Source organism: Ursus maritimus, unplaced genomic scaffold (assembly GCF_017311325.1).
Source record: "Ursus maritimus isolate PB19 unplaced genomic scaffold, ASM1731132v1 scaffold_20, whole genome shotgun sequence".
NCBI lineage: Eukaryota > Metazoa > Chordata > Mammalia > Carnivora > Ursidae > Ursus > Ursus maritimus.
In genome coordinates, this window is record NW_024424453.1 from 13,942,830 (window position 1) to 13,962,170 (window position 19,341).

The window sequence follows — 19,341 nt, forward strand, 5'->3', positions numbered from 1 at the left end:
TCTCTATTCTGTCCCATTGATCTATGTGTCTGCTTTTGTGCCAGTACAATACCGTCTTGATGATTACAGCTTTGCAATAGGGTTTGAAGTCTCGGATTATGATGCCACCTGCTTTGGTTTTTTTTTTTTTCAATATTCCTTTGGTTATTCAATGGGATCTTTCCTGATTCCATACACATTTTAGGATTATTTGTTCCAGCTCTGTGAAAAAAGTTGATAGTACTTTGATAGGGACTGTACTGAATGTATTGATTTCTCTAGGTAGCATAGACATTTTAACAATATTTGTTCTTCCAATTCATGAGCATGGAACATTTTTCCATTTCTTTGAGTCTTCCTCAATTTCTTTCATGAGTGTTCTATAGTTTTCTGAGCACAGATCCTTTGCTTCTTTTGGTTAGGTTTATTCCTAGGTATCTTACAGTTTTTTGTACTATTGTAAATGGGATCGGCTCCTTAATTTCTCTTTCTTCTATTTCAGTGTATAGAAATGCAACTGATTTCTGTGCTTTGATTTTTATATCCTGCTACTTTGCTGAATTCCTGTATGAGTTCTAGCAATTTTGGGGTGGTCTTTGGGTTTTCCACATAGAGTATCACATCATCTATGAAGAGTGAGAGTTTTACTTCTTTGCCAATTTGGATGCCTTTTATCTCTTTTTGTTGTCTGATTGCTGAGGCTAGGACTTCTAGTATTAAGTTGAACAGCAGTGGTGATAGTGGACATTCCTGCCATGTTCCTGACCTTAGGGGAAAAGCTCTCAGTTCTTCCCCATTGAGAAAGATATCTGCTGTGGGCTTTTCACAGATGGCTTTTATGATCTTGAGGTATGTCCCCTCTATCTGTACACTGTGAAGACTTTTAATCAAGAGAGGATGTTGTACTTTGTCAAATGCTTTTTCTGCATCTATTGAGAGGATCATATGGTTCTTGTCCTTTACTAATGTAGCGTACCGCATTGATTGATTTGTGGATGTTGAACCACCCTTGCAGCCCAGGAATAAATCCCACTTGGTCATGGTGAATAATCCTTTTAATGTACTGTTGGATACTATTGGTTAGTATCTTGGTGAGAATTTTTGTATCCATATGCACCAGGGATATTGGTCTGTAATTCTCCTTTTTGGTCGGGTCTTTGTCTGGTTTGGGGATCAAGGTAATGCTGGCCTCATAGAGTTTGGAAATTTTCCTTCCAATTGTATTTTTTGAAACAGTTTCACAAGAATAGTGATTAACTCTTCTTTAAATGTTTAGTAGAATTCCCCTGGGAAGCCATCCAGATCCAGCCCTGGACTCTTTGTTTTTTTGGGAGGTTTTTGATTACTGCTTTGATTTCCTTGTGGTTATGGGTCTGTTCAGGTTTTCTATTTCTTCCTGGTTCCGTTTTGGTAGTTTATATGTCTCTAGGAATGCATCCATTTCTTCCAGATTGCCTAAAATGTTGGCATATAGCTGTTCAGAATATGTTCTTATATTTCTTTGGTGTTCGTTGTGATCTCTCCTCTTTCATTCATGATTTTATTTGGTCCTTTTTGATAAGTCTGGCAAGGGGTTTATCAGTCTTATTAATTCTTTCATAGAACAAGCTCCTAGTTTCATTGATCTGTTCTACTGTTCTTTTGATTTCTATTTCATTGATTGCTGTTCTAATCTTTATTAATTCTCTTCTCCTGCTGGGTTTTGGCTTTATTTGCTGTTCTTTCTCCAGCTCCTTTAGGTATAAGGTTGTGTATTTGAGACTTTTCTTGTTTCTTGAAGAGTGCTCATATAATCCTATATACTTCCCATTTAGGGCCGCCTTTGCTGCATTTCAAAGGTTTTGAGTTGTTGCTTTCATTTTCATTTGTTTCCATGAATTTTTAAAATTTTTCTTTAATTTTCTGGTTGACCCATTCATTCTTTAGTTGTATGTTCTTTAACCTCCATGTATTTGTGGTCCTTCCAAATTTTTTCTTGTGGTAGACTTCAAGCTTCATAGGATTGTGGTCTGAAAATATGCATGATATGACCTCAATCTTTTTGTACCAGTTGAGACCTGATTTGTGACCCAATATGTGATCTATTCTGGAGAATGTTCCATGTGCACTTGAGAATGTGTATTCTGTTGCTTTAGGTTAGAAGGCACTGAATATATCTTGACGTCCACCTGGTCTAATGTGTCATTCAAAGCCCTTGTTTCCTTGTTGATCTACATAGATGATCTGTCCATTGCAGTGAGTGGGGTGTTAAAGTCTCCTACTATTATTGTATTATTATTATTTTTTTAAAAAGAGGATTTTTTTTTTTAAGATTTTATTTATTTATGTGACAGAGAGACAGCCAGCAAGAGAAGGAACACAGCAGGGGAGTGGGAGAGGAAGAAGCAGGCTCCCAGCAGAGGAGCCCGATGTGGGACTCGATCCCGCAACGCCAGGATCACGCCCTGAGCCAAAGGCAGACGCTTAATGACTGCGCCACCCAGGCGCCACCTATTATTGTATTATTATCAATGTTTCTTTAATTTTGTTATTAATTGGTTTCTATAATGGGCTGCTCCCATGTTAGGGGCATATTTACAATTGTTAGATCTTCTTGTTGGATAGACCCTTTAATTATGATATACTGTCCTTTCTTACCTTTTATTACAGTCTTTGGTTTAAAATCTAATTTGTCTAATATAAGGATGGTTACCCCAGCTTTCTTTTGATGTCCATTAGCATGATAAATGGTTTTCCACCCCCTCACTTTCAATCTGGAAGAGTCTTTGGGTCTAAAATGTGTCTCCTGCAGACAGCATAACGATGGGTCTTGCTTTTTTATCCAATCTGATACCCTGTGTCTTTTGATTGGGGCAATTTAGCCCATTTACATTCAGAGCAACTATTGAAAGATATGAATTAGTGCCATTGTATCACCTATAAAGTCACTATTTCTGTATATTGTCTCTGTTCCTTTCTGGTCTACGTTACTTTTGGGTTCTCTCTTTGCTTAAAGGATTCCTCTTAATATTTCTTGTAGGGCTGGTTTGGTGACCAAATTCTTTTAGTTTCTGTTTGTGCTAGAAGCTTTTTCTCTCTCCTTCTATTTGAACAACATCCTAGCTGGATAAAGTATTCTTGGCTGCATATTCAGCACCCTGAATATATCATACCAGTCCTTTCTGTCCTACCAGGTCTCTGGGGATAAGTCTGCTGTCAGTCTAATGCTTCTATCCTTGTAGGTTATGGGACTTCTGTCCTGAGCTGCTTTCAGGATTTTCTCTTTGTCTCTGAGATCTCTGAGTTTCACTATCATAAGTTGGGTTGTGACCTATTTTTATTGATTTTGAGAAGAGTTCTCTGGACGTGGATGCCTGTTTCCTTCCCCAGATTAGGGATGTTCTTCTCTATAATTTGCTCCAGTATACTTTCTGCCCATCCCCCTTTCCTTTTCTTCTGGCATCCCAATTATTCTAATATTGCTTCACTTTATGGATCACTTATCTTTCAAATTCTCCTCTTATGATCCAGTAGTTAATCTTTTTCTCGGCTTTATTCTTCATCATTTTGTCTTCTATATCACTAATTCTCTCTTCTGCCTCATTTATCCTAGCAGTTAGAGCCTCCATTTTTTATTGCATCTCATTAAGTCTTTATTTTGACTTGATTACATTTTAGTTCATTTCTCCATAAAGGGATTCTTGGGTCTTGTATGTTTTCAAGCCCAGCTAGTATCTTTAAAATCATTATTTTGAACTCTAGTTCTGACATATTACTTATATCCATACTGTTTAGGTCCCTGGCAGTCAGTACTGCCTCTTGTTCTCTTTTTTGAGGTGAGTTTTTCAATCTTGTCATTCTGTCCAGAGAAGAACAGATGAACAACAGAACAAAATACTAAGATGTCATCAATGACCCCAGAGAAACAAATCACTAAATCACTAAACAAATCAGAAGGGACCTGAAACAGTGGCAGGGGATATAATCAGACAGATGAACAGAATGAAGAAATACACTGGATCCTGTGTGTATTTTGGTCTGTTTGTTAGAAAACTAGATCCCAAAATTGTAAAGAAAGAAAAACTTATATATGTACAAAAATGAAATTAAATATATGGAAAGGACAGAATGTAAGTGTAAAGATGAAAATTTTGAAAAAACTCCAAAAAAAGGAGAGAATGTTATCAGACAGGTGATGAAAACAGAGCAATACACTAGATTCTGGGTGTATTTTGGTCTGTTAGAGGAAACTGCCTCCCAAAATTCTAAAGAAAGAAAAACTTACATATATATACAAAAATAAACTTAAATACACGGAAAGGACAGAATGTAAGTACAAAACTGAAAATTGCAGTCAATCACTCCTGTCTCCCTGGTCTCCAACCACACTGTGTACTCACCCAGCCTGTGACCAAGAGTTTCTATCTCAGGCACGTGACCCTGTTTCTAGTCTCCAAACCCTGTGGACTCCTATGGTGTGCACCCACACAACTCCTCCCAGGGGAGGAAGTGGGGGGCGGTTTCGCTGCAGTTCTGCCACTTGCTGGGCCCCTGCTTGGAGAGTGGTTGCCCAACTGTGCCACAGTTCCTGGTTGAAGGCCACCCTGAGCTGAGAACCCACTCCTGCGCTTGCTGATTGCAGCTGGCTTCCATGCTCCGATGCCTGGGAACTCTGCCACATGCAGGCACACCCCCCTCCCCCCCTTCCTGTGACCTCAAGGATCCTGAGACCACACTGTCCACCTAGGATTCCACCCTGCTCCACCACCTCTGCGCCTTTCAGGCAGGGACGTTCCTCACTGGAGCAGACTTTTTATTTTATTTCTTTATTTGACAGAGAGAGAGCACGAGCCGGGGCGGGGGGGAATGCTGACATGGGGGCACAGATGACAATGGGCAGAGGGAGAAGTAGGCTCCCTGCTGAGCAGAGAGCCCAACATGGGGCTCGATCCCAGGACCCCAGGATCATGACCTGAGCTGAAGGCAGACGCTTAACTGACTGAGCCACCCAGGCGCCCCTGGAGCAGACTTTTAGAAGTTCTGATTTTGTGCTCTGCTGCTATATCACTTTCCTGGGCTGCTGACAGAGGCTCCCTCCTCCCACAGTTTACCTTCCCATTTATTGCCTCAGATTCACTTCTCTGCACCTTCTACCTTGCAGAAAGTTGTCCCTTCTCTATTTGTAGAGTTGCAGCTTTTTCTTAGATCTTTGGTCGTGTTCGCAGGTATTCAGAATGATTTGTTAGCTAGATATCTAGCTGAATTCCTGGGACCAGATGAAACTAAGGTCTCCTATTCCTCCACCATCTTGGACTATTGCTTCGTGTCAAAATACCACTCAACTGTAATGAATTACCAAATCTTAGTAGAAGCTCTGGGGTGTCAGTAAACTCAGTTACCTATTTTTGTCTCTCAAGCTGTTTCTGTATTTCTTTACCTACCAGTTTAGAGATTACCTCTGGAAAATGAAAACCTGTATTAATGCAAATGAAATAAAAGCAGTTTCAAATGTTGGGGTGCCTGGTTGGCTCAGTCAGGAGAGTGTGTGACTCTTGATCTCAGGGTCATGAGTTCAGCCCCAAGCTGGTTGTAGACATTACTTAAATTAATCAAACTTTTAAAAAAAGTGATTTCAAATGTGAGCCTGATTAAAAAAAATTAATTATAATAGACTCTAATACTATATATAAATTAGTTTTCATAGGTATCTTGCATTATCATTACATCTTTTTTTCATATGAATAAACAATCAAAATAATCGACTTGACTATAGCAAAATAATCATAGTTCATGTTTTGAAAATATTTACTTAATCCTTAAATGACTAGATTATTTGAAATATCAAAATAAAATATTTTACTATTTTCTATTTTTAAAGTCTATATTTACTTTAGAACTTATCAGAAAAACTATTTCAAATACTACAAATAATATAATCAATTTAATATATTTAGTACAGATTTTAAGGCTTTTCTTTAAAATTTGAATAATATAATAATTCTTTAGGATAAAAAAAGCCATATTATATATTCAAAGGAAAAATTTCCTCAACTTGCCTTATTAATAAAGGACTTGTTAACTTAGGAACTTATAATAAAGCCAATGATGATTAAATTTAAATGTTTTTATTCACATGTACAGTAAATACTGTCCCCTAATAAAAAACCAATGACATTGTCTTTCAGTCTGTCAAACTTACTAAAAAATTCATGTGTTTCTTTTCTAAATCCTGTGTTGACATGGTATAGGATGCAGGATGTAAAAATCAATTTAATAGACATTATTAAATAATTTCACACATATGCAGAATCTTGGATAAATGGTTAGAATTAGAGATGAACATTAAATGTAGGCACATGGATATTTCATGTCCTCCAATGGGTTTAACAGAAAATGTGTTTGCACTGATTTCTGGTAACAACTTGCTTTCTGTGAATCTTTAAATACCCAATTCCAAATCTTCCAGCTCCTGGAGAAGGGCTTTCTCTTTTTGAATTTTCTCCAACTAGAAAAGTTTAAAACAACAAAATTATTGAATAGGAAATGAAATAACATAATTATCGGATCTACAGTCAAAGCAGCAAAGGAGAAACAATTTATAAAAAGAATATTTCTGACACTTTAACAGATCTACTGGAAAATACAGATTTAAAAATACAGAGAAACAAATTCTAATTTGTTTCTTGGTATGAATCAAGGGGGCAAAGGACAGGTGCTGTCTTATTGCAACACTGAGGGTCTAAGAAATTTTCCATTCTACACTTGGGCTTCCCTCAGAAGGAGAGGAAAGGAGCAAACAGAGCAGTGTAACCTGAGATAAACGAAGGAAGAGAATCTTATGTTTATTTATTTTAATAAATTGCCTTTATTTTTAATAGCAATGGCCTCAGTATGCCTCTCAGGAATAATGATTCTCTCATTCATCATGATCTACATCATATCTTCCCCTATGCTTTTCTGTTTCAGTGTAAAAATATTTTACCAAATATATGCCATATGTTTTCAAAATTATTCTTAAATTTATACGCTCTCCCACTTGATTAAACAACTGTTTATAATGAAAAGGGGAAGAGTGGTAGTGACTACATGCATACATGAAACACATAAAAATGACCTGATTTTTTTCTAGCTGTTTTCCAGCTGCTGCTTGTTCTTTCAGTTGTTCGATTGCTTTCAGTTTCTGCAAACATCAAATATATTATGAGTCAAGAGGAAGGAAGAATAAGTAATTTCAGAATGCAAATTTTCTCTGTTATAACTCAGTCACACAAATGGGAAAAATGAGTAAGGAGAATCAATTATCTTACCTTTGGATCAGGATAGTCTGTTAAAATGCTAAGGTAACATTTTTTGGTTTTTAACTTAGATGTAAAATTAAATCTTAAGAACATGGGATTTGGCAAAAAATTTTTCAAGCTTTCAAGTAATGGTATTATATATGTACAAGTATGTAAATATATCACCAACTTTACCATTTATTCCAGCACTTCACTGTACCTGGACAATGTCTTTGGCTTTATGAGATACTTTGTAATGCATCCTGGGAAGGCTCTAGAAACCTCGTTTTACCCCAGGGCCATCACCACAAACTGGCTGCAACATGACAAATTAATAAACTTCTTTTTGTCTCTGTTTCTTCATCTTTAAAACTGGGATAAATATCTGTTCCTACCTATCTCACAAATGTCTGATGAAATACTGAGTATAAAAGTGTTTAGTGTATTTCTGTACAAATGTACATTTCTTACTACTCCAAAAATCAATAATAAAGTCTAATAATAGTCTTTAGACATTTGTGAAAAGAACTAAAATCAGTGCCATTCCCAAATTATAGTATTTCATAGTGAGAAAGCAATAATCAGAGCTGCTACAAACTTCTTAGATGCCTACCTTTATACATTTCTCATGGATTTCTTTCAATAAACACATCTGGTTTTTACTTAAGTGTCTCACCTTTTTTAGGTTCTTGATTTTTTTGTCTATTTCAGGGTCTCCAGAGGTTGACTGCGATACAGTATTTCGTGGTGTGCTCTGTGGGGCAGGAGTAGGTGCCAAATCTGGACTCTTCTCATTTCTTGCTTCCTGCAGGAAATATTTTCAAAAAGTTAATTTTCTAAAATGAAAACATTAAGGTACTTCAACCAACATAGCCTTGTTATATAAAACGTGATTTTATCTTTTATATTACACTTTATATAAATGATCTGAATTGAAGGTCTCATGAAATAGCCACATTGTCCCATAACAGAAAGATATAATACAGCTTAAAAAAAGAAAAGAAAAGAAAAGAAAATCACAGTATAAGGAGAAACCCAAAAGGTTTTTACTATGTAATCGTTATAGGGAACACTTTGCTAGATCTAAAATTTAGAGTTAAAGTAGTATAATAATAAAAAATAACACTATGTTAGTAATACAATAAAAGGACAAATGAAAAGAAATGACTTTAGCGGAAAAAACCAGGAGGTTTCTATATCAGCCAATTAGCATTCCAAATTTTTGGATATGTTGGGATGTGCCACTATGAATGGTTTAGAAATACGAGGGAGCTTTTCTAATTTAAGGTGTTTGAAGTTTCACTTTTGTGACGTCCTTCAAAACTCTAATGAGTATGTATGATCAAGTACATGTAATGGATAATGTTACCGGATAAGTCATACAGAGATTTATTTATAATCAGACCAGTTTAGCTCTGCAACAAAGTGCCAAGGAAAACTCAGACGGATATTGCTCTCAGTGTGATCAGACCTCTGATTCTGAACCACTTCAGTTGCCCCTCACGTGCTGTATACTTGTCTCGTGGCCTTTGTGTATGCTAGAACAGCTTCAGGCTACCTGGCTGACCCGACTTATCCTTTAGGCCTTCTGGAAAATTCTCTCCCAATCCAAAAGACTGGATTAGTTGCACAACACATGGTATGTATCCCTACTTTAACAGTGTATTGTACTATCCCCCATTAGATTGCACCAGAGTTTGTTCACTGTTCTGTTTGTGCCCCCAGCGTAAGACCTGCTTTATTGCACATGCTAAATAAACGAAGTAGTCAAGGAACCACTCTCCTTTTGTAATTATGACAAGACATACATTTTGACAAGCGGGGGAAAAAGAAGTTATTTAAGGCTTTACTGGCCCCAAGACAGGACTTCTACTTCTTCCTTATAGAGTTTCCAGTGGAATACATAAAGCCCCAAGGCTAAAACTCTTACTCAGAGTTCTGGGTAAAATGCTCTGAATGCCAAAGCATCCCAGGTGGACATGAAACAGGGTATCACTCCTGTATCTTCATATCTAGAAATGTCTGCCTGGTAGTTTTTGGAGAGTATAGAACTGGAGTCACTTTTTCTTTTTAAAGTTATGTTAGTTGTACTTTTTGTACATTTCAATTCAACAAATATTAATTTCTAACCTTCTTTGTAAAAACACAGTACTGAGCAAGCGCTTAAAGTAGTCAGAAAGAAATTGTTTAGATTCTACTCTTAAGAAGCCTGTAAGTTCTAATAATATTCAGTTTGGTATTTTCATAATAGTAAACTAAAGGAGAAGAGTGGGTAAAAGGAGAAGAGAAACATTTTGCCTATCAAAATTCACTTTTGATATCAAGAAACAATTTTTAAAATTTAGTTTGCAAAGAGCTGAGGAAAATTTTGTTCTAGGAAAGAAGCTTAATGTCAATACATGTGAAAAACTATTAAAGTTAAGTGAAATATGAAATTTAACTTTCCACCATATTTTAAATAACCAACAGTAAGTTAAAATGTGTGCATTATTATACTTAAATTCTGGTCATTCTCTGAAAATGATGCATATATGGTAAGATTAAATTATTAGTTTCAATTCCTTTTGGTAAAGTTCATAAGCTTATAAAGTCATTGCCAGTTTATAAAAGTACTTGGTTAGATTATATACATCTGACTCTTTTATCTTTGATTACTTAACTCAGAGTCAGGGCTGAGAAAGTGGATCTTGTCATGGACCATTTACCTTTGTTCTATCACACGACCATAACTAACTCCAACCAGTCATCTCAATAGACATTTTTCCCAAGAAGACATACAGATGGTCAACAGACACATGAAGAGATGCTCAACATCACTCATCATCAGGGAAACACAAATCAAAACCACAATGAGATATCACCTCATACCTGGCAGAATGGCTAAAATCAACAAGAGAAACAATGGGTGTTGGCAAGGATGTGGAGAAAGGGGACCACTCTTGCACTGTTGGTGGGAATGCAAACTACTGCAGCCACTCTGGAACAGTATGGAGGTTCCTCAAAAAGTTAAAAATAGAACTACCCTATGATCCAGCAATCACACTACTGGGTACTTACACAAAGAATACAAAAATACTAATTCAAAGGGATACATACACTCTGATGCTTACAGCAGCATTTTTCTACAAGAGCCAAATTACGGAAACAACCCAAGTGTCTATCGACAGATGAATGGATAAAGATGCTGTATATACATACAATGAAATTATTACCTAGCCATAAAAAAAATGAATTTTGCCATTTGCAAAGACATGGATGGAGGCAGAGTGTATTATGCTAAGTGAGATTAGTCAGAGAGAGACAAATACCATATGATTTCATTCATATGTGGAATATAAGAAACAAAACAAACAAGCAAAGGGGAAAAAGAGAGAGAGGCAAACCAAGAAACAGACCCTTAACTATAGAGAACAAACTGATGGTTACCAAAGGGGAGGTGGGGGGGGGATGCGTTAAACAGGTGATGCGGGTTAAAGAGGGCACTTAAGTGTGATGAGCACTGAGTGTTGTATGGAAGTGCTGAATCACTGTATTCTACACCTGAAACTGCCATTACACTGTATGTTAACTAACTGGAGTTTAAATAAAAGCTTTAAAAAATCTTCTAAAATAAATAAATAAATAAATTAATTAATTAATTTCTGGTAAAAGGAAGACACATCATTTATAAAAATAAGATTAAGTTGAGTGGGTTTCAGAAGGCCCTTAAATCTCAATGAGAAGGAATCTTATACTGCCACTATGGAAAACAGTATGGACGTTCCTCAGAAAACTAAAAATAGAGCTACCACATGATCCAGTAATCCCACTTCTGGAGATAAAACAAAGGAAATGAAATCATTATCTCAAAGAGATACCTATATTCTCATGTTCATTGCAGTGTTATTCACAATAGCCACGGTGGAAATAACCTAAGTGTCCATCAATGGATGAATGGATAAAGAAAATGTGGAATATATATATAAAATGGACTATTATTCAGGGGAGCCTGGGTGACTCAGTTGGTTAGGTGTCTGCCTTCGGCTCAGGTCATGATCCTGGCGTCCGGGGATTGAGCCCCACGTTGGGCTCCTTGCTCAGTGGGAAGCCTGCTTCTCCCTCTCCCTCTGCCACTCCCCCTGCTTGTGTTCTCTCGAGTGTGCATGCTCTCTCTCTCTCAAATAAATAAATATATGAAATATTTGGGGGGAAAAAGAGAGGGGAAATCCTACCATTTGCAACAACATGAATGAACGTGGAGGGATTATGCTAAGTGAAATAAGCCAGACTGTGAAAGAAAATACTGCATGGGATCACTTATATGTGGAATCTATTAAAAATAAAGTCAAACTCTTACAAACAAAGAGTAGAATGCTGGTTGCCAGGGGCTATGGAGTAGGGGGAATGGGGACAGATTGGTAAAAGGGTACAAACTTACAGTTATAAGATGAATAAAGTCTGAGGATCTAATATATAACATGGTGAACACAGCTTAAAATACTGTACTTACAACTGAAATTTGCTAAAGAGTAGAACTTTAGTGTCCTCACCTCTCAAAAAGTAAATACGTAAAGTGATGGATGTGTTAGTTAACTCAATTGTGGGCATCTTTTCACAGTGTTTACCTATAACAACTTACCACTTTGTTCACTTAAAAATTTTTGTCAATTATGCCTGAAAATATTAGCTAGGAAAAAAATAAAAAAAGAAGAAATCTTATCTGCCAGTACTTAAAAGGATACTACTAACTTGTACTATTCAGGGCCAGTAAAAGATCTCTACTCATACGGATGAAAGAACAATTTCTGCTTTTATACAAGTCAAATACATGGAATAGAACATTATGCTTAGAACCTGACCTATTTAAAGATATTTCTGGAGATGAAATATATTAACTACAAAAGAGCACACTGGTTTTTTTTAAAGTTCAGATTTCAGCAGACTATGGTTGCATAATGCAATTCTATGCCTTAAAATAGTAATTGCCTACCAAAACACATAAGCAACCTAGAATTGTCAAAATTCAAGCATTACCCGCAAGACTGCATTATCTGAATCTTAAAAATGTGATCATGATGACTTTACTAACCAGATACTCCTAGCCTAGCTGATTGCACTATCACCATAAGCCATACACAATCACAATTTATCAATTATTACACTGCTGTGGTTTTTCAACTATAAAATCACATAAAAAATTACTTTAGAACAATTCCACTGTTTTGGGTACTCTGGTGTTAGACTCCCAGCTGAATAATTACCTATAGTAATGTAATACTGAGTAACAAAATGGCTTTATGGTCATGTAATTCCTGATCTCTCTTAACAAACATATGCTTTCAGAGAGCAAACTATACCACTTTACACAGGCTCCAACAAAAGGGTCTATAACAAGGAACCTACTACACAATCCCATTAGGGTTTCAGGTTTTAAGGCCAGGTCCAGTTTCCTCAATGCCTCATTATACAAACAGAACTACTTAGAAACTCATAGGCAAACACAAAAGAAAGGCATTCTGGCTATTTAAGTCTAACTCCAACTACATTTTATAACATAAGAGTCAAGTTTTAGGGCGCCTGGGTGGCTCAGCCGGTTAAGTGGCCGACTCTTGATCTGGGCTCAGATCATGATCTCAGGGTCCTGGGATCGAGCTCTGCGTTGTCTGAGCTGTCAGGCTCTGTGCTCAGCGGGGGAGTCTGCTTGAGGATTCTCTCCCTCTCCTGCCCTTGCCCCTGCTCGTGTCCATGCGCGTGCACTCTCTTTCAAATAAATACACAAATCTTAAAAAAAAAAAAAAAAAACCAACCAATAACAGTCGAGTCTTTAGGACTACAATCTTTAAACTTTGAGGCTTAAATTAAGCTAATTTAATTGATTTTGAAAATTTTGTTTTGAAAAGATTAGTGTCCCAAATACCTGTTTTGCAGCTTTCTTAGCCTCGTGTTTCCTTTGATTTTTCAGGGCTGTTTTTGATAATGGCTTATCATTTCCTGCTTGTGGTTTCATATTCTGAGGTGGTTCCTCCTCATGCTGTGGAAAATGTAAAATAAGGGATTGTGAAATGGAATCCATGTTTTTAAAAACATGCACAAATTATACAGTATTGTTATTGTGGGAAAAACTTATTTCATTAAATTTATTTTAAGATGACTGGCAAAGAGTATTTCAAAACTCTTATCAGTAGCAGGCACACTCCAAGAGTCAGGACGGATTTAATGAGCATCTTCCTATTAGTTGATACACGATGTCTTTCAGTTATACAAGTGCTGGCAAATACAGTATAGTTTTGTTAAAGCAACGGAACTTTTCTTAGGTACGACTACCGACATGTGCCTCATATCAAATTCGATGCTAACAACAGCTCCTTCAAGGGTCTTCTCGGATCTGACTACTGCCAACAGAAACCCTGTTGCCTCATTTGCTTTCTCTGCACAAGAATTACTTGCTAGGTCTTTACATGTAAAATCAGAGATTAGAAGATTAAAAATAAAAGCAAATTAAGAACTAAAACAGACCAGAAGAAAAAAAACCAAATAGGAAGTGGTAACTGCATATTTGTAAATCCAGGATTAACATAATGAAGAGGCCCACAGAACACTTCAGACCCTAATATTAAAAACAGATAATCATTTCCCTCATGAGATATTTATATAACCATCCATCGGCTACATTCCACAACAGACAGGGTGAATTAAGGATAGGATCAAGGAGGAGCTTGTATAAAACATGGTGACTATGGTTGGTAACACTGTATCATATAATTAAAATGTGCTGAGAAATCAAATATTCTCGCCAAAAAAAAAAAAAAAAAAAAGTGAGGTGATAGATTCATTAATTAACCAGATGGGAGGAATCCTCTCACAATGCATACATGTATCAAAACACCATGATGTACACTTTAAATATCTTACAGGTTTACAAGTCAGTTATATTTCAATAAAAGAATATACGTATGCTGGTTTAAGTCATCTCCACAGTTGCTCGAGGCAACAGGGGGCATGTGTGATCAAACTACAGCTTCTTATCAGGTTCACGTTTACTTATTGATTGCCCTCCAAACTGCTGTTATCTCAGTGTTAACTGTCTCTTGGACTCTATCATACTCGCACATCCAAGAACCAGATCTCCAGGAAGTTTCTTTTTTTTTTTTTTTTTTTAAAGATTTTATTTATTTATTCGACAGAGATAGAGACAGCCAGCGAGAGAGGGAACACAAGCAGGGGGAGTGGGAGAGGAAGAAGCAGGCTCATAGCGGAGGAGCCCGACGTGGGGCTCGATCCCAGAACGCCGGGATCACGCCCTGAGCCAAAGGCAGACGCCCAACCGCTGTGCCACCCAGGCGCCCCCAGGAAGTTTCTTAAATACCAGATCTCAGATCCACGTGGTACTTAGAAGTGCTGTAAGGAAATGGGCAGAGCTCAAACACTGAAGCTAGGGAGGAAGAAATAAGAAACCATGCTGTGACTTTATCTTAGCTGCATCAACTCTTTCAGGTCATAAAAGCTGTGTGTGTACGTGTTCTCCCTGAAGTAACTGAATATTTGAGAACCCACGTTCGCACAACGGACAGCTTGACGGCAAGTCTCTTTCACTTCTTTGTTATCCACACTGTACACAACGTTAGTTAGGACACAGCAGCTGAATATTTGTTTCACATATCAAAATTCTTTCCATAGTGGGCTCTCCTGCAGTACCTCGCTTTGGGTGAGAAGTTTCTAGTCATGACAACTCCAAAAACTGACAAAGCAATTAAAAATGATGTAAGAAAGGACGTGTTGTAAGGTCTTCTACACTATGAACACGATGTAGTCACTGACAGACCTTCGTTCCAGACACACACACAAAATCCACATGGCTGCTGGGGATCATGAGCTTTTCCGGCTTTAGTACTGTGCCTACTGTATATAATTTCATCCCTAGTAATAAAATTTGTTTTTTCATTTATGTCAATTGTTATGGGACGGTTTTGATGAATACATTGTAAAAGCGAAGGGTTTTTTTGGAAAGCCAAGAAATAAGTATAATTCATATGTGAATTTTTATTTATTAAAAAAGTAAGTTTTTTCTTGGGAGAGAATCCCATCTATTTTTTCCCTTGTGCTATATAACCCTCCTCCTTTGTGAAGTTATTTACTAGAATGTCTCTGTTCCTAGCAATTTCTTGACAGTATTTTTTTGCCATTTAGCTCATTTCTGGAATTTGATACAAACAAAAATTTCTCATTGTGCGTGTGGTTCCTTCAACTAAAATGATTTGATAGGAACACATAATCACCATGTCACATAGAAAATCAAAAATTTAGTGGAAATCTTAAATGTTAAAACAATGGTTTTAAGACATTCTTACCAAGTTTTATCACTATTTTTAAAGTATCTCTCTCTTCCTCTCCCTATCAAAACAAATTAGTTTTCTGAATCAGAGAATAAAAATATATACTGAATCAGAATTTATTCCTCTTGTGCTACCTTACAGATATTTAGAAAGCAGGATATGTTGAGGTTATTTCTGTTTTTATCTTAGGTAAGGAAAATTTCATACAGAGGTAAGACAAATGCAAAGACTACTACATCCTTTTTTAAATCTAAATGCCAAGTATCATAAATGGGGCTTAATTTGTTCATAAACTTTTACATGTTTTTAGTAAATAATACAAAAAATGTTTAAACAGAACATTTCAATGAAGTCAAGAAGTTACAGACCACTGCTAGATTTTGTGGAGGAGAAAGGGTTATTCTTTTGTTTTTGTTTTTGGGAGGGTTAGGAGTGGCATGAGGGAGGCATAGGAATATCTGTCCTCTGAAAAAGTATCTACTTCCCTGAGTGCCTAATATTTAAGTGGCTATATATCCCTGTTTACTTGGTTCCAGTGTATACCTATTGTATGGTCACCTTTATAATACCAATAATACCGTTGTTCTTTCTTCTTTAACATCATCCCAGAAACTCAGGTCATTAATAAATGCTTCCCCGGAGCTCTGAAATGCTAACAATTTAAAGCACATCAGAATCTGACCAATGCTCTGGTTCTAACTTTATGATACAGATGGGAACTGACAGCCTAAGGAAAACAAATATGTTTTGTTTGACCAACAGTGTTTTAAAAATTGAGAAATTTTACATAAGCATCCAGACTTGTTTTGTCTTGAAAAATCAAACATTTTGGCAAACTGGGCCTAAATCTGCTATGGAAACAATTGGCTGCTGCTGTGCAGTTGCTATGGCCTTTAGAGAGGGCATGGTCTCTCCCTTTCACCATTCTCTCCCAGGCACCAAAGCCTTACACTACCAGCCTAGCCTGACAGGCATCTGAATTTGAGCACATGATCTCTATAAAGCCGGTATGTCATACTCTGTTCCCTTTCCCACAGATGTAAAATGTAAACTGTTCTAAATTGACTACTCTGTCAACTTGACAATGGGAGCTGTCCACCGTCTTCAGCAGTAGGTCCTCCATGACTCTACTCTAGAGTTTATATTCTAATCAGGTGCTAAGTAATGCAAGAACGTGCATGAGAAAAAGGTCTTAAGAACTCCACACACTGAAAAAATCTTTTCCCACCAAAGTAGTATAACTTTACTTACCAGTTTGGAATTGGTGACTGGCTTATTTCGTAAAGCTGGGGGTCTGTAAGCTGTTGCAACTTTAGGTTCTTCACTGGGTACATCACTTCGAACTGCTTGGTACGTTATTGTTTTTACTGGAAATATTCCATCTAAAAATGGCTGCCACGAAACCTGCCATAATTCTCCATTTGACGGCACATCATACTTGTGCAAGACAGAGCCAGTATAATGCCAAATCTTGTACCCATTATTAACACGTAACCTGGGAGCACACGTGGCTGTTAAAATATGCTCACCATCAGGGCACCAAGCAAAATAGGTAGAATCAGAGGCCACTGGTTTAGAAATAAGTTTGTAGTTTTTAACATCCCACACTTCCATTTGTCCCCTCAGATTTCCAAATCCAGCTAGTACTAATATATGTCCGTGTGGGCTATAGTAGGCTGCATTCCGAGGACCGGTTCCAAAGTCAAACACAGGATCGCATTTCAAGTTGAAAATCGTTGCTTTGGCAGGCATGAAACCATAAACAGCACAAAACTCAGTAGAACTAGAATTCCAAACGACATCATAAACGGGGCCATTTTTTGCTATAAAAAGAATATAAAACCCAAATTAGCAATAAATCATTACATGAATACAATATTTATTTGCCAAGTTATAACTGTACAATACTCATAAACATCTCAAACAGTAAAAAAAATCCAAAAATTTCAAGATATGTTACAATTAAAATATTTTTATATGATATACTATGGAGATTGATGCTTTATCTTTATTTCTTTTAAACATTTTGGCAATGTAGGCTCACAGAAACATACATTATTAGTCCTACTAATAAACTAGTTTTCATTAGAAGAGGTAAAATAGGCACATAGTAATAAAAATACAAATTACATGAAATGATACTCCACGAAATAAGTCCCTCTACAGAAAGGCAACCCTGTACTAAATTCCTTGTATATGCTTTCAGAGTATTTTTATTGAAATCAAGCATCTCTCTTAAACACGCATACACACTCACACTAAAGTTCTCTGCTGTTTCATTTGGTACTCTATCTTGGAGATTCTTCCATATAAGCACATTAAGATCTGCCTCACTCTTCCAGTGGTACTGTATTCCTGTATATTCTCAACTGTAAGTACACACAAACACAGCTGTAGGAGTGAACCTGGTTGCTCAAAGGTGTGTACATTTACTTGGTAATACCAAAATGCCACCCAGAGAAGATGTACCATTTTATACTATCAAAAGGTTTTTATTTAAGATTATTCTTTTTTTTTTAAGCAATCTCTACCCCTAACGTGGGGTTTGAACTCACAACCCACGATTAAGAGTCACATGCTCCTCTGACTGAGCCACCCGCCCCACCAGTTCTTGAGAGTACGTATTTTCCCCTCTCCCTCACCCTGTGTAGTTTCATATTTTTATCTCTGCTAACGTAAGAGAAAAACCGTTCTCTTATCTTCCTTCTATTTTTTACTATAAACTAAGCACCTTTTAATATATTTATACATAATTTTGTTTCTGTTTCTGTGGACTATTTTTTACTGCTTCTTTTTCTGTTCAGTTATTGGTCTTTTACTGATTTACTTGATAGATTAACAAAATTCACCTTTCTCATATTCATCCCTTGTCTGTCTAAAAAACTTTTCCATTTTTTTTGACTTGCTTAGTTTATGGACTTTTCTTCCCCCCATGTAGAAATCTATATTTTATATATTCACTTTTCCCTTGTTATTCTGCCTTGTTAGAAAATATTTTTTCACTTTTAAGATTAGGAAAGAAGGTTGGGGTGTCTGGGTGGCTCAGTCAGTTAAGCATCTGACTTTAGCTCAGATCGTGATCTCAGGGTCCTGGGACTGAGCCCTGTATTGGGCTCCTTGCTCAACGGGAAGTCTGCTTCTCCCTCTCCCTCTGCCCCTTCCCTGCTCATGCTCCTTCATTCTCTCTCTCTCTCAAATAAATTAAAAAGAAAAAAAGATTAGAAAAAAAGGCAAGAAACACCAACTTTAGAACCAGTTAATCTAGCTCAAAAAAACCCTACTGGCATTTTAAATTTTAGGTTAATTTGGAGAGAAATGACATCTTTATAAAACTCTTTTTTTCTTTTAAAGATTTTATTTATTTATTTGACAGAGAGAGAGAGAGAGCACAAGCAGGGGGAGCGGCACAGGGAGAGGGAGAAGGAGGCTCTCCGCTGAGCAAGGCTCGATCCCAGGACCTGGGATCATGACCCGGGCCAAAGGCAGACACTTAGCTGACTGAGCCACCCAGGTGTCCCTATAAAACTCTTCTTAATAGAGGTCACATTTTATCCCTTAGAAGTTTTAAAGTTTTCTTCCCATTAGTCCTATATATTTCTTGCCTTTTGTTAGTCTGTATGGGATCTTTCCTTTCATTATGTTTTTTAAGTGGCTGTTTATACTGTGATTTCATGTACATGCACAAATGATTCTGTTTTCTCCTTCCAAAATTGTGTATTTATTCTTTCGATCAGTTACACTGACTAGGTCTTTCAGAACGTTAAATTATAGTAAAAAGAGGAGTCATCCTTGTT

The 19,341-nt window shown here is 36.8% G+C and overlaps 1 protein-coding gene across 1 annotated transcript in view; it reads right to left on the minus strand.

The window, feature by feature from the left end:
• Nucleotides 1-4,765: 4,765 nt before the first annotated feature.
• EIF2A (eukaryotic translation initiation factor 2A) overlaps nt 4,766-19,341 on the minus strand; it is a 34,443-nt gene continuing 19,867 nt past the window's right edge. Inside the window, exons 10-14 of the mRNA XM_008707160.2 lie at nt 16,799-17,370; nt 13,132-13,245; nt 7,912-8,040; nt 7,073-7,138; nt 4,766-6,463 (exon numbers count right to left, since the gene is read on the minus strand). Of these exons, the coding sequence (XP_008705382.1) occupies nt 6,398-6,463; nt 7,073-7,138; nt 7,912-8,040; nt 13,132-13,245; nt 16,799-17,370 (947 nt within the window). The 3' untranslated portion in view covers nt 4,766-6,397. The remainder of the gene's footprint in view (nt 6,464-7,072; nt 7,139-7,911; nt 8,041-13,131; nt 13,246-16,798; nt 17,371-19,341) is intronic.